Source organism: Oncorhynchus mykiss, chromosome 23, assembly GCF_013265735.2.
Source record: "Oncorhynchus mykiss isolate Arlee chromosome 23, USDA_OmykA_1.1, whole genome shotgun sequence".
NCBI classification, from domain to species: domain Eukaryota; kingdom Metazoa; phylum Chordata; class Actinopteri; order Salmoniformes; family Salmonidae; genus Oncorhynchus; species Oncorhynchus mykiss.
The window spans coordinates 51,598,531-51,614,585 of record NC_048587.1 but is presented as its reverse complement, the minus strand read 5'-3'; the positions used below and the strand labels follow the sequence as shown (position 1 = coordinate 51,614,585).

Sequence of the window (16,055 nt, the reverse complement as noted above, 5' to 3'; positions counted from 1 at the left end):
TCTATGCTCCCTCTTATGTTGTTTCTATCTTAACCTATAGCCTCACCCTCACCAGGAGTTTGTATTTAGAGTGGGTTGTATATAAATGACAATTTGATATATGCCTGTTGATATGGATTTGGTTTATGGTTTCACGGGTTTGGGAAAGGAGACAAAGCTGAACGATGAGTTATGTCTATGCTGTCTGACTATGTGTGTCTTTGCTATTAAAGGAACTCAGTTGCATTGTAAGGGGGCTCTCAGAGGATTCACTGGGAGACACTGAATCAATCTGAGAGTCACAGGGTTGTGATAGAGCTCATATAATTAAAGATGGACTTTTATAACTAACTCTGACTTTTGTGTGTGGTTTGCTCCCATGATTTGGTAAATAGAGGAAATTTCCACGACATTTGGCGACGAGGATGGGATGTGAATCTTCACTCGGTGACCGTTCCTATGATCTAGGTAAATAAATCGTGCACGAGGGATCCCCTAAACTTGGGATCTCAGGGAGAACCACACTTCGGGAAACGGAGCAGATGGACCAACCTTTGATCTAAGAGGAAGCGAGCCGAGTGGATACCACATCTCGAACTGAGTTTTTTTTTAAGAAAAAGGTGAGCGAACCACACACAGATTTGAAGTCGAGTGTTTTTTATTATGCCTGTTACGTATACTCTGAGCGTGAATTCCTTTGTAAGGAAGGCACCTTGGCGGCGTAAGCAGGGCCGAGTCAGAGGAGAGTAATCTGGGGGTTTTGTGGACTCAAAAGATACTCTGCACTGTCCAGTTGCCAGTGACCAAGAGCCCTCCTGACACTGAATTGATCACAGTGGGGATTTGGTGAGGTCTGTCGGGGTGAGGGGCCAGGGGGTCTGTGTGTTCTAGGTGAAACACGGCACTTGGTGAAGCCCTATTGGAAGAAGGACCTCATTCTGTGCGTCTGTGTGATTTGTCTAAGTGACCCTCAGATGTGGTGAATTCCAATTATTTTAAATGTGCTAGCCAGGTATGCCCTAGGGTTACTCTGTGTGAGTCGGACCGTTCTGTGTGAGCGGGGTAGGGTTACTCTGTGTGAGTCGGACCGTTCTGTGTGAGCGGGGTAGGGTTTACTCTGTGTGGGCAAACCTTTTGATGTTCTGTGTGGACGTCAGAAAAGTTCTATGTGAAAAATCTGACCAATCCTGTGTGGATGATCCTGAAAGTTCTGTGTGAGTAACTAAGATTTCTTAAGTTTTATATGGATTCTGTGAATTATTTGAAATTATGATAAATGGTATGTGTGTATAAAGTAATGCTGAAAATGATTAGATACAATTTAAACCACCCATTCGTAGACGTACATAGGTTTTGAGTTGATATCTTAAATGGATAATTTGATAAAGATGAAGTTTTTAAGCAATATTACAATAATCTACAAAATCTGGGAAATTGAGCTCTAGAAACTGATTAGAGTGTGTCCACTTTTGGTTATTTTACCCTAACGATGTAACTATAGAACGCATATTGGAGTATCTCCGTCTGGGGGAAACATTTGAAATTTAACTGCCTTTAAGGTCTGAACATGTTATCATTTTTCTTCCCAGTATGAGAGAAGTTGCGGGATTTATTGAATAAACTGTTTTCCATAAAGTTAAAGAGAATTCGAGGGATGCTCGATGTAATTTATAATGTTGTACAAAGCCTAAGGTTTTCCATCAAACGAATTATCCTTGCGTGATTAATGTGATGTAGTAAAGTAATTGAAATATGTTGCATAAGTAAACATAATCTACTTGTACTGTTTCCTAGTCATTAGTGTCGATTTTATTCTTTGATTGCTAATATATTCATTTGGAATTGAGAATCATAGCTGGAATAACGTTTGTACATTAAAATTGGGCTATTATTCTTCTGGGAATTACCGATAATGACGTGTTTTGATTTTACTTTGTAAATGGGGTTTATATCCGGAGAATTTTGGTTATTGGCAATAGCATTAGTGGTTCAGTGGTAGAATTCTCGCCTGCAACGCGGGAGGCCCGAGTTCTATTCCCAGTCACGGCGCTGGCTGAATTCAGACTTTTTGATTGTAAATAATCTATTTGTATGTTTTGCCTGGAAAGTTATTGTCGCTGGTGTTTGTATAAGAGATAAATTGAACGTTTTCAATAGATTGTTTAGGTTAAATTGATAGGCTAATTCAATTTAAAATAATAACGAAGCGAATTCTGATGCAAGACGATGTCTGTTCACTAAATTATCTGCTGGAATAATGTATTGAGAATTGGGTCGTATTTAAATTACTGTATCAATAGAGAAGACAGTTACCTAAGTTAAAGACACTCTGAATGATAGCGGGGAGAGAATGGCGATAGGACAGTGGTTACCGAAATGTTTTTCATTCTTATAGATTGACTGACGCATGTTATAATTTTTGCGCTGTGTGTGTTATTTTTAAAGAAATAGGATACATTTCATTTCATTCATTTCAAGTGTGGAGAGCAAAGAGAAGAGGAAGTTATGAAGTTGGGGTTTTAATCTTACGATAGAGGTAAGGAAAAACGTTGAAATGAGAGGGGTTATATTTTTGCCCAACTGGGGGAAAAAGAAATGGGAAAGTTGAGTTGAAAGTATGTAAGAGAGTGAGTTGTTATGTTGGCTGCTCATTGTCAGGGAAAGTTTCTGGAGGCAGGTAGATTGTTGTAGAATAACGTACATTTGCGTTATTAGTTTGAATATACAATAACCTTACTCTAATTGTTTTAACCGTTGTTCAGGTACATTTTTGTCTGTATTTCTAGCAGCTGATTCGCTAGGTGGGCATCATAGATTTGTGGCTTTTATATTTACTGTATTAGGCTATGAGAATTGGGAGACTGGATGTCTGAATCATAAAACATCGTAAGGATAGCTTCTGATTGTTATTGATTCTTGGTTTTATTGTTTAAGTAACACCAGTAAATTTGAGCAGGAAAGTTCATGTACTCTAAGGTTATGGTATGTTTCCATTATGTGGAACAATGTCAGGTCATTAAAGGTGATTGCTGGATTGAATGGTATGAGAACCTGTTGACAGAAGACTGAATGGGTATGAATGTTGAAAAGCAAGATTGGGCCAAAGACTGAACTAGAATGTTAAGTGGGGGAGTATCATAGATTTTAATTATAGTGTTGTTATAGTAGTTATATAGTGTAGTCAAAACAATTTCATATGTTTTGGTAAATTAGCTAGGTTGAATTTGGTATTTGAGTTCCTTTATTATTTGCTTTTTAAAAGAAAGGTTGGAATCAAGTATGATGCCTTGGCACTTAAAATCAGATACCACCAGGAGCTTTTTACATCAGTAGTTGTTTTTTGAGGAACATGCAGACTGTGTTTTATTTTATTGAGATGTAAACATGAGTCACTTAGCTATTTTGTCATCTGAATCATTATAGTAGTGAGTTCTTGTGTAGTTTGTTATTTGCATGAATTTATCACTGTATCATCTGCATACATTGGAACTTCAGACCCTGTACAGACTAAAGGAAGATCATTAATGGATGTGCTGAACAGTATTGACCTTTGTGGATATCAGTGGGGGAAAAAATTAAGTTTATTTTTATTTTAGATGATGAGACAGCACCGACTTTTGAAGGATTTTAGATTTCTTTTAAAAAATCAGGATTGGTTTTTACTAAATTTATATCAACAGATTGAAATTATTAGGTTGCTGATTAAAAGTTTTTTTTAGGAGTTGATTTAACTTATCATGCATATACGTTGATTTGATTAGGTTTGGTTTATAGTTCACGTTTGAGTTTCTGAATCAATGTAGTGTAAATGAATACTAAGTGTTTTTGTGTTTTTCTTCGGGAAAATTGATATTTCACTGTCTCTCTGGAATGTTTCCAGGGACATATCCTCTTGGGGAGAGTGAGTGAAATTGGGGCCATAAACTACCACATTGAAGGGGCCACTCACCACATTGGGATTGTAATGAGTTTTTATTTTCTGACTTTTCATTACACACGCAAATTCTTTTGATAAAGGAATGTTCTGGGAACATGGAAATATGAAAATGTTTGGAACTAGTTGATTATTGTTTGCAAATTGTTTCATATAGTGCAAAACACTGCTTTGAAGGGTTTTGTATGACCTATGACCTTCTGATGACTTTCCGTTGTGGCTTGATCACCCGCATTGGAAAGCCATTTGGATAATAAATGTATGGTCATTTGTAATACTGCTTTCAAAATAATTTGTGTAATTGGTAAATATGTTTCTTAATCCATATTTGTAATTTGGACCAGTGTGAAGAGGGCATTGCTTTTAACTAAGGGTATGCTGCTTTAAGTCTATTTTCCTATGACCATAGGGGTTAAATATTTTTTCTTTGTGGAGTGTTTTTTTTTTTTTAAGTTTAGTGATTTTAATTTGATTCGGTTAGCTGACATTTTGTTTTACATTACTCTCATACGGAGAGATGTGTGTAAAACATGGGGGAGGATTCAGTTTTTTGAGGGTTTGGATTGAAGTTATACAACTTAAGTGATATGTGAATGAGTGTATTGTATTGTTGAGTGTATTGTATTGTTGAGTGTATTGTATTGTTGAGTGTATTGTATTGTTGTGTTTGTTTTGTTCTATTCCCGAGGGGTATAGGTCTAATTTCTTGATCCTGGGCTCTACGATGGAGTTGACAGTGAGATGGGGAGTATAAACCAATTTGAAAGAATAGTTTCAATAGAATGTTTTGATATTCTCTGTGAAATATGTTTAGATATGTGTGTTAAGAATAATTGGTAAAAGTAATCATTTATCATGTAGTTTAATGAACTGAACTGAACTAAACTGTTGTTCTGATCTGTTCTTTCGAGGTTATCATGAAGGGTGACATCAGACGGTATCTTAATGCATGGAAGAGATAATTTGGACCGAATGGTGTGTGTACCTCAAAACCCCCTCTAACTGGCTGAAGAAGAGAGACAAAGGCATTGAAGGAGGCTTTCCAAACCACTTCTACCGAGAGAAAAGAACCAAGCCAGAAATTGGTGTACAGTATCAGATCTAAGCTATCAACTGCTTTTCTTTCATGGTTCTCTCATACTGTGAGAATCCACTTGGAGTGATCATGGAGAAAGATCTGTTCTGACATTTTCTTATGATGCTGGTATGTTGGTTGACGAATGGACAAGACATGAGTGGTAAAGATGAGACATTGAAATTGGGACATTATCATGGGCCGTCCATTTTGAACTGTAAAGCTATTTGAAGAAAAACGAAGATGCCAGAAGATGCCGTGCCTGAGAGGGGGGGGGGGGTTTAATCTAACTGTGCCATTAAAATTGTTTATACTTTTGTGGTATCAGATTGATTGAAGAGGTCTACACCATGTAAATTGTAGTAATTTAGATTAAGAATGCATTGAGATACTGATCTGTATTAAAATCATGATTAAAAAAGTTAATAGTAGAATTATGGGATAATTATACTGTATGTAAATCTGCTAATATTGATGTGTGTTAAATTTAGGTTTTTACTTTGAGTGATAAGACAAATTTGAATCACTGAGGAGTGCTATTCTAAATATTGGTTTGATAAATAGTTGGGTTGTTACTTATGATTTGGAATATGAATGATTTCAATGACCTATTCTCTATTCATGAGTATATTTCTGAGCATGAGTACTTAGAGGGATGTCTGTCCTATATGTTGTGAGGAGGCCTGTGTTTAGACACTGGTTCTCATGTAATTTAAAGAGCAGTTATATGTTATGTTTTTATTTTTCCTCAAATTGATTATTCTGTGTTATTAAAACATGTGCAAGGTTGTCTTGTAGAATAAAGGTTGTAATCTTAGTTTCAGAAGGGAGAAAGCTTACATATAAGCTAAGGTATTTGACATTGAGGGGATTTGAATTTTAAAATATTGAGTATGTTACTATTCTGATTCTTCAAAAGGGACTGAGTCCCTTGAGAGGGGAATGTTAGGGAAGATTCAGAATTTGTTGGTAACATATGTAAGATGTTTTATATTCATCAAATATGTGTAAGTTAATTCTCATCAGAATGGTATTTTTGTGTAATTCTGTGGTGAGGTTGCGTCTGTTCTATGTCAAAACTAAGTTGCCTGGGCCGCTGAGAGGGGAGAGGTCAAAGTGTCATCATGTGTAAACATATCTTTCACTCTCTACCTTTCCCATAGTGGGGAAAGGAAGGTTGCAGTGTCTGGAATCATTCTATGCTCCCTCTTATGTTGTTTCTATCTTAACCTATAGCCTCACCCTCCTCTCCGTGAGTTTGTCCAGGAGTTTGTATTTAGAGTGGGTTGTATATAAATGACAATTTGATATATGCCTGTTGATATGGATTTGGTTTATGGTTTCACGGGTTTGGGAAAGGAGACAAAGCTGAACGATGAGTTATGTCTATGCTGTCTGACTATGTGTGTCTTTGCTATTAAAGGAACTCAGTTGCATTGTAAGGGGGCTCTCAGAGGATTCACTGGGAGACACTGAATCAATCTGAGAGTCACAGGGTTGTGATAGAGCTCATATAATTAAAGATGGACTTTTATAACTAACTCTGACTTGTGTGTGTGGTTTGCTCCCATGATTTGGTAAATAGAGGAAATTTCCACGACATTTGTTCCTCTGATGATGTAGAGGTGAATACAGGCACTGCAGTTCCACTCCTTGCTCCACTCCTACTCCCCAGGCGCTCTCAAATGATGACTTCTGTAACCATAATAGCCTTGGTTTCATGCATGTTAACATTAGAAGCCTTATCCCTAAGTTTGTTTTATTCATAGCTTTAGCACACTCTGCCAACCGGATGTTCTAGCCGTGTCTGAATCCTGGCTTAGGAAGACCACCAAAAATTCTGAAATCTTCATCCCTAACTATAACATTTTCCGACAAGATAGAAAGGCTAAAGATAGAGATAGAAAGGCTATATATCAAATATATATTTTAAAAACTACCTGAGGAATGATTATAAAAAACGTTTGACATGTCTCTGTGGACCATATGAAGACTATTTGGAATTTCCGTCTGCGTTGTCGTGACCGTTCTTTCCTGTGGATTTCTGAACATAACGCGACAAACAAACGTTGGTATTTTGGGTATAAAAATATAATAATTTGCTGTAAGCTTTTTTCTACGACTGGCCAAGCTTTCCCCCTGGCTACCCCTACCCCGGTCAACAGCACTGCTCCCCCCAAAGCAACTCGCCCAAGCCTTCCCCATTTCTCCTTCTCCCAAATCCAGTCAGCTGATGTTCTGAAAGAGCTGCAAAATCTGGTCCCCTACAAATCAGCCGTGCTAGACAATCTGGACCCTTTCATTCAAAAATTATCTGACGAAATTGTTGCAATCCTTATTACTAGCCTGTTCAACCTCTCCTTCGTGTTGTCTGAGATTCCCAAAGATTGGAAAGCAGCTGCGGTCATCCCCCTCTTCAAAGAGGGGGACACTTTTGACCAAATCTGCTAAAGACCTATATCTATCCTACCCTGCCTTTCTAAGGTCTTCGAAAGCCAAGTCAACAAACAGATTAACGACCATTTCGAATCCCACCATACCTTCTACGCTATGCAATCTGGTTTCAGAGCTGGTCATGGGTGCATCTCAGCCACGCTCAAGGTCCTAAACGATATCTTAACCACCATCAATAATAAATTACAGGCCTCTCTCATATTTTTAAGTGGGAGAACTTGCACAATTGGTGGCTGACTAAATACTTTTTTTACCCCACTGTATGAGATGAGTAATGTAGGGTATGTAATCATAACATAAAAGGTGGCATTGTTTAAAGTGACTAGTGATAAATGTATTAAATCCAAGTATTAAAGTGGCAAGTCAGTATGTTGGCAGTTAGTGATGGCTGTTAAACAGTCTGATGGCATTGAGATAGAAGCTGTTTTTCAGTCTCTCGGTCCCAGCTTTGATGCACCTCTACTGACCTCGCCTTCAAGATGATAGCGGGGTGCTTGTTGTCCTTGATGATATTTTTCGTCTTCCTGTGACATCGGGTGATGTAGGTGTAATGGAGGGCATGTAGGCCGCACTACTGTGTTGTGCAGACCGCACTACTGTGTTGTGCAGACCGCACTACTGCGTTGTTGAGCCTTACGGTTGTGGGCGGAGCAGTTGCCGTACCAGATAGTGACACAGCCCGACAGGATGCTCTCAATTGTGTTTCTGTAAAAGTTTGTGTTTTCAGTGACAAGCAAAATTTCTTCAGCCTCCTGAGTTTGAAGAGGCACTGCTGCGTCTTCTTCACCACGCTGTCTGTGTGGGTGGACAATTTCAGTTTGTCTGTGATGTGTACGGAACTTAACTTTCCGCCATCTCCACTAATGTCCTGTCGATGTGCATAAGGGCGTGCGCCCTCTGCTGTTTCCTGAAGACCACAATCATCTCCTTTGTTTTGTTGACGTTGAGTGTGAGGTTATTTTCTTGACACCACACTCCGAGGGCCCTCACCTCCTCCCTGTAGGCCGTCTCGTCGTTGTTGGTAATCAAGTCTACCACTGTAGTGTCGTCTGCAAACTTGATGATTGAGTTGGAGGCGTGTGTGGCCACGCAGTCATGGGTGAACAAGGGGGAACAAGAGAGGGCTGAAGAACGCACCCTGGTGGGGCCCCAGAGTTGAGGATCAGCGAGGTGGAGATATTCTTTTAGATCAGTTACCTTAGCTTTCTTGGGGACAGGAACAATGGTGGCCCTCTTGAAGCATGTGGGCACAGCAGACTTTGATAGGGATTGATTGAATATGTCTGTAAACACACCAGCCAGCTGGTCTGCACATGCTCTGAGGAAGTGGCTTGGGATGCTGTCTGGGCCAGCAGCCTTGCGATGGTTAACACGTTTAAATGTTTTTACTCACGTTGGCCATGGTGAAGGAGAGCCCACAAGTTTTGGTAGCGGGCCATGTCACTGGCACTGTATTGTCCTCAAAGCGAGCAAAGAAGTTGTTGAATTTGTCTGGGAGCAAGACGTCAGTGTTTTTTTTTTTTGTAATCCGTGATTGAATGTAGACCATGCCACATACGTATCGTGTTTGAGTCGTTGAATTGCGACTCTACTTTGTCTCTGTACTGACGCTTAGCTTTAAGCTTAGCTTAGCTTTCACACACACACACACACACACACACACACACACACACACACACACACACACACACACACACACACACAAGGGCTTTGTGTCCTTCACAGGGGCAAAAAAGTGTGTCTCTCTCTCTCTGGCATTCCTCCCCCTTTCCTGCCATGCCGAGGCCCCCCCACTGACTCTCCCTCCTCTCTACCACCAGCCATACATACATACTGACTCTTACTGCTCTGTTCTGTCTGCTCTTGTCTGTCTGTCTGGTCTGTCTGGTATGTCTGTTTTGTTACGTCTGGTCTGTCTGTTCTGTCTGCTCTGTTCTGGTCTGTCTGCTCAGTTCCGGTCCCTCTACTCATCAACTAGCTCTACTCATCTGAGATCTGTCTGGGTCTGAGTTCTGTTCTAATCAACACTGCCCCTGCACTGTGCCATAGGTAATGTCTGCTCCCTCTTTAATTATAGATGTGACGATAGTCATGTCTATATTAGGCATTGGATGAAGCACAGTGTTAAATTCAAATCTCTATGAAAATGTGCAAATCAACTTTATTGGAGGTACATACACCTTTGCCAAGAGTGTGCAAAGCTGTCATCAAGGCAAAGGGTGACTACTTTGAATAATCTCAAATATAAAATATATTTTGATTTGTTAACACTTTTTTGGATACTACATGATTCCACATGTGTCATTTCATAGTTTCGATGTCTTCAGTATTATTGTATAACATAGAAAATAGCAAAGATAAAGAAAAACCTTTGAATGAGTAGGTGTTCTAAAACTTTTGACTGGTAGTGTGTACATACGGTTGAAGTCGGAAGGTAGTACACTTAGGTTGGATTCATTAAAACTCGTTTTTCAGCAACTCTACAAATTTCTTGTTAAAAAAACTATAGTTTTGGCAAGTCAGTTAGGACTTCTATTTTGTGCATGACAAAAGTAATATTTCCAACAATTGTTAACAGACAGATTATTTCACTTATACTTATTTCACTTATACACATATTACACACTGTATCATAATTCCAGTGGGTCAGAAGTTTACATACACTAAGTTGACTGTGCCTTTAAACAGCTTGGAAAATTCCAGAAAATGATGTCATGGCTTTAGAAGCTTCTGATAGGCTATTTTGACATCATCTGAGTCAAATGGAGGTGTACCTGTGCATGTATTTCTAGGCCTACCTTCAAACTCAGTGCCTCTTTGCTTAACATCATGGGAAAATCTAAAGAATTCAGCCAGACCTCAGAAAAACATTGTAGATCTCCACAAGTCTGGTTCATCCTTGGGAGCAATTTCCAAACGCCCGAAGGTACCACGTTCATCTGTACAAACAATAGCACACAAGTATAAACACCATGGGAACACAGCCGTCACACTGCTTAGGAAGGAGACACATTCTGTCTCCTAAACATGAACAGATGCTGTAGGAAACAAGTACAAAAGTATCAATATCCACATAACCTGAAAGGCCGATCAGCAAGGAAGAAGCCACTGCTCCAAAACCACCATAAAAAAGCCAGACTACGGTTTGCAACTGCAAACTACGGTTTGCAACTGGACAAAGATCATACTTTTTGGAGAAATGTCCTCTGGTCTGATGAAACAAAAATAGAACTGTTCGACCATAATGACCATCGTTATGTTTAGAGAAAAAGGGCTGAAGGAGGGACTGGTGCACTTCACAAAATAGGTGGCATCATGAGGTAGGAAAATTATGTGAATATATTGAAGCAACATCTCAAGACATCAGTCAGAAAGTTAAAGCTTGGTCACAAATGGGTCTTCCAAATGGACAATGACCCCAAGCATACTTTCAAAGTTGTGGAAAAATGGCTTAAGGACAACAAAGTCAACCTCAATCCTATAGGAAATGTGTTGGCAGAACTGCAAAAAAATGGTGCGAGCTAGGAAGCCTACAAACCTGACTCAGTTACACCTTCTCTTTCAGGAGGAATGGGACAAAATTCACCCAACTTATTGTGGGAAGCTTGTGGAAGGCTACCTGAAACATTTGACCCAAGTTAAAGGCAATGCTACCAAATACTAATTGAGTGTATGTAAACTTCTGACCCACTGGGAATGTGATGAAAGAAGAAAAAGCTAAAACAAATAATTCTGACATTTCACATTCTTAAAATAAATTGGTTATCCTAACTAACCTAAGACAGGGAATTTTTACTATGAATAAATGTCAGGAATTGTGAAAAACTGAGTTTAAATGTATTTGGCTAAGGTGTATGTAAACTTCCGACTTCAACTCTATGAATGTATATCATTTGGCTCTATGTATTTTTAGATATAGGAATATTTCAAATGTGTATTATTGTTGTCATTATCTTTATTGCAAAAATAAATACAAGCACAAACACAACATAAAGCTACATATTTTTTTGACAGAGGTAATGAACTGTGCATTGATCACTGTGTCCAACACACATCACCTGTTGTTGTGTAGGTCAAAGCTGTGTGCTGGGAAACCTTGGTAGACCATGGGTGGAATAGGCATTGAGGTGCTATTTGTCTTCAGACCAATGACTATTCTCATTTAAAAGTTTTTTTTTTTCCATCTTTAATCGTCTAATTCCATGAACTGCACCTGCCTGCTTTCAATTCTCTTTTTCAAAATACAAATTCACAAGTCCCCTTTCACACTACATTGGTATCAAAAGTCTGATGGCATTATGGTGATTTAAGAATGTCTGCTAAATGAACTAAATATACATGTATATGTAAAAATGAACAATTGCAAAGCATGCTGGGTTTTATTCTAATGAGCAAGGCCAATGACAATAGCCAGTGTGATTTGCAGTATACATTTACATGTTGGACAACTAAGGTAGTTAAACAACAACATATCACAGTCAGCAAGTCAAATATTTTTGTAACCATTCCTGAGAATGTTGTTGCTGTTCGGCCGGTTACTTACAAATGTTTTTTGTAATTTAAAATACATGTATTTTAACTCAATACAATACTTTGCAAAAGTATCTTATACTTTATTTTGATACGTTGATCTTTAGGGTATTTTGTAGTTGTATTTCGTATTATCAAATTTATGCCCATCCCTCTATGTGTGTGTGTTTGTGTGTGTGTGTGTGTGTGGTGCATGTCTCTCCATATGGTTTCAGTACTACTCACTGTCGACAGAAAGGGTTATGGGTTGGCTGGTCTTGTTTTCGCCGTTCTTGTCGTTGACAGCCTGTACGTAGTAACGTCCAGCATCAGGGGCCACCGTGGACAGGATGACCAGAGTGTTGTCCAGAGTAATGGCTCTGAGGAACACAGAGACACGTTTGGTCACTACACTGCCACAAACACCACTGACAAAATGGCCCCTCCGCACATACACACACTTTACAGTGTAAAACATCCTTAGGAAGGAATGCCTTCCAGGTTTTTGCAGAGCTGAATAAGATTACAGTTGTCCTGTTATATTCTTGTTGTGTGTACCAGCTTCTCTCCTGCTCCAACCCCTCCCACCCTGTCTTGTGCTGACCAGTGGAGTGAGACCCAGGCCTCCTCTCCCTGCATTCTACCAATTATAGCCCCGCCTCGGTTTACAATCAATGTTTGCTTATTATCAGCGCCTGTTCACCAATTTGGAGCTGGATTGCATGTTCCGACTCATTGCCCCCGACCCCCTCTCCCTTTCCCTCCCTTCCTTCTCTCTCTCCACCAAGAGTCAGCATACTAAAGTGAATGCACCTCTCCCCTGGAGGAATGCAAAAAACAGTGAGGATCAGGTGATGCTGTATATACGGTACACACACATCCGACTGTACCTACGGTACACGCATCCTACTGTACACACGGTACACGCATCCTACTGTACGCACGGTACATGCATCCTACTGTACGCACGGTACACGCATCCTACTGTACACACGGTACACGCATCCTACTGTACACACGGTACACGCATCCTACTGTACACACGGTACACGCATCCTACTGTACACACGGTACACGCATCCTAATGTACACACGGTACACGCATCCTACTGTACACACGGTACACACATCCGGCTGTACACACGGTACACACATCCGTCTGTACACACGGTATACACATCCTGCTGTACACACGGTACACGCATCCTACTGTACACATGGTACACACATTCTACTGTACACATGGTACACGCATCCTACTGTATATACGGTACACGCATCCTACTGTATATACGGTACACGCATCCTACTGCACATACGGTACACGCATCCTACTGTATATACAGTACACACATCCTACTGCACATACGGTACACGTATCCTACTGAATATACGTTACACGCATCCTACTGCACATACGGTACACGCATCCTACTGTATATACGGTACATGCATCCTACTGCACATACGGTACACGCATCCTACTGTATATACGGTACACGCATCCTACTGCACATACGGTACACGCATCCTACTGTAATTGTGAAATACTGGAGTATGGGCATGCCATTTTGATTCCCCATTATATTGTTTTTAAATTTTGCGCCAAATAGAGATTATGTGTGTAATAATAGAACCAAAGCACAGTTTACATTGTTTAATGGATATACAGTATTAGTGAGGACCACCTCTTCCAGGGCAATAGGAGACACCATGTTTCTCTCTATACTCAGCCAGGGGGTGGAAGAATCATGTCAAACCAATTTAATATGGGGTGAAATGCCTGGGAATACAATTTAGTGTTTGGTACGGGTAGTCCTCCTTTGTCTTTTCCTATTTGTAAGTTTGTTAATTTTATCCGGGATCACTTACAGTGCCTTATACAGTACATTCAGAAAGTATTCAGACCCCTTCATTTTTCCACATTTTGTTACATTACAGCCTTATTCTAAAATGGAAAAAATACATTTTGTTTAACATATTGTATATTTTGCATCTTTGTAATATATGTTATGGATTGACAGCCACAAATGAAAACATATCATACCAAATGGAATGTCTCGGATTTACATACAGGATAATACGAAATTATCTAAGATCAGGTTGGTGTGTCTGAGCTAAACCCATAATAAAAACACACATTATCTCTCCAATGCTGCATGTGGAAAACAATACAATGGCTCCCAGTAGAAGAGAGAGATCGAGGTGATGTAAGGAAGCGACAGGGTGTTTTATTGGTGATGGATACCTGTTCTTTGGGTTTTTACCATGACTTACGAGTTCCAACTGCTCGACTGATTGATTTTAATGTACTGTATCTCCAAGCGAGAGAGGCTTCATTTGGGATTCCCTGAGCGTTGTATAGGCCTCAAAACTGTCTTGCGCCCCAAAGCGCCTCGCAGGACTGACTGAGCAGAGGCTTATGATCCACGGTTAATATTTAATACCATTGTCCTAGCTCATCGCCCTGGAAACACATGCTGGACCATCGCTATAGAGGTCAGTTTTGGATTCCTTTAGGGATGTGGACTGTCCGGTGCGTTAAATGAATCCCAGGTGATTCCCGGGACATTTCCAAAACAGGGACACTGCGTAGTGATGCCTGTAGCCTAAATGATAAGAAACTGGCCTGGGATAAATATAGTGTGTAAAGTAGATAGATATTCACTATATTAACAGGAATTAGTACTAGACTACTATGTAATCACTATGTAATCACTCACACTGTGTACCTGAATACTTGTAAACATATAATCTGCACTGAAAGATACATAACGCACAGTTCACACGCTGAATTTATGGCAACTTAAACGTAGTCTGGCACATTTAAGAGCTTTGCTTGACGTATCAATTGGTTTCACACAACCGCTCTCAACGACACAGAACAGGAGACCCAACACCTCATTGGATTTGGATCAAATTTAGGTATAACAGCGACCCCTTCTGTTGAAAAAAACACAACGTTTATTGGAATAAAAAGACAAATGATGCTTCACACACCTGTGTGGATGTTTGAAACAGTGAATATATGTCTCGGTTAACATGACGTGTCCTCATATTTCGTAACTCCCTTTTACTAAAGAATCACGATGAGTCTTCTCATCCCTAAAATAAACCATGAGTTCTGCTAGTGGTAGCAATATTAGGGATACTATGTAACTTAGACATTCCATTTTCTTCCAAGATTGCAAAACAACATAAATGTTAATGTAGTACACATCGGTTAGGAATGTTTCAACCTCTGTGTTGAGAAGTTGTGTATTTACTGTCATTTCCTGGTTTCAAAGAGCACTAGAAACTACACTAACTGTGAGCTTTAGCATTTCTTCTGTCGCTACAGAAACAGACCCTGGGTCTGTTCTAAATTGAACACCTGCAAATCCGAGGCCATGGTTGTGCTTTTGTTGTTGGTGTGGTAGTGAAGCAACCTTTATTTGCGCACAATTAACATAACATACATAATTTAAAGGTGCAATATGCAGAAATTGATCCGTCATTTCATGGTTGCTAAAATTCTAATAGTTTGCCTATTTTCAGTTTAAGAGACAAAACAAGCAATGTATAATTTAAACCAGGTACCTTTTGATTACCGGCTCAACTGTTAGGCTTCCTGCTGCTCTATATATTATTATGAAATTACCATTTCTCCAGACTCTGGAAGACCTTCTCTGGCACGCTGCATTAAACAGAGGTGTGCTTCACCCATGCTGAAAAAGCAGCACAGGCTGCTGAACCATCTTGGTGCACTGCAATGTTCCACTCTATCCAGCTCTTCCAAAGAGAAAGTTATTTATTTTTGTGTTTGGTGTGGCGATAAAGCAGTCAGTTTGAAAGAGGGTGTAACGGTTTTCTTCTTCCTCTGACGAGGAGTATGAAATATCGGACCAATGCGCAGCGTGGTAAGTGTCCATAATATATTTAATAAACTGAACACAGAATACAAAAGAACAAGAGAAATAAATGGAAAAACTGAAACAGTTCTGTATGGAAAAACACAGACACAGAACACAACTACCCACAACCCATAGTGGGAAAACAGGCTGCCTAAGTATGGTTCTCAATCAGAGACAACGATCGACAGCTGCCTCTGATTAGGAACCATAC

General features: G+C 39.6%; 1 protein-coding gene across 1 annotated transcript in view; it reads right to left on the bottom strand.

Moving 5' to 3' along the window:
* The window catches only part of LOC110503029 (protein sidekick-2), a 396,532-nt gene that overhangs the window by 94,820 nt on the left and 285,657 nt on the right, over window positions 1-16,055 (bottom strand). The window contains exon 5 of the mRNA XM_036960765.1: window positions 12,198-12,331. Within this exon, the coding sequence (XP_036816660.1) occupies window positions 12,198-12,331 (134 nt within the window). The remainder of the gene's footprint in view (window positions 1-12,197; window positions 12,332-16,055) is intronic.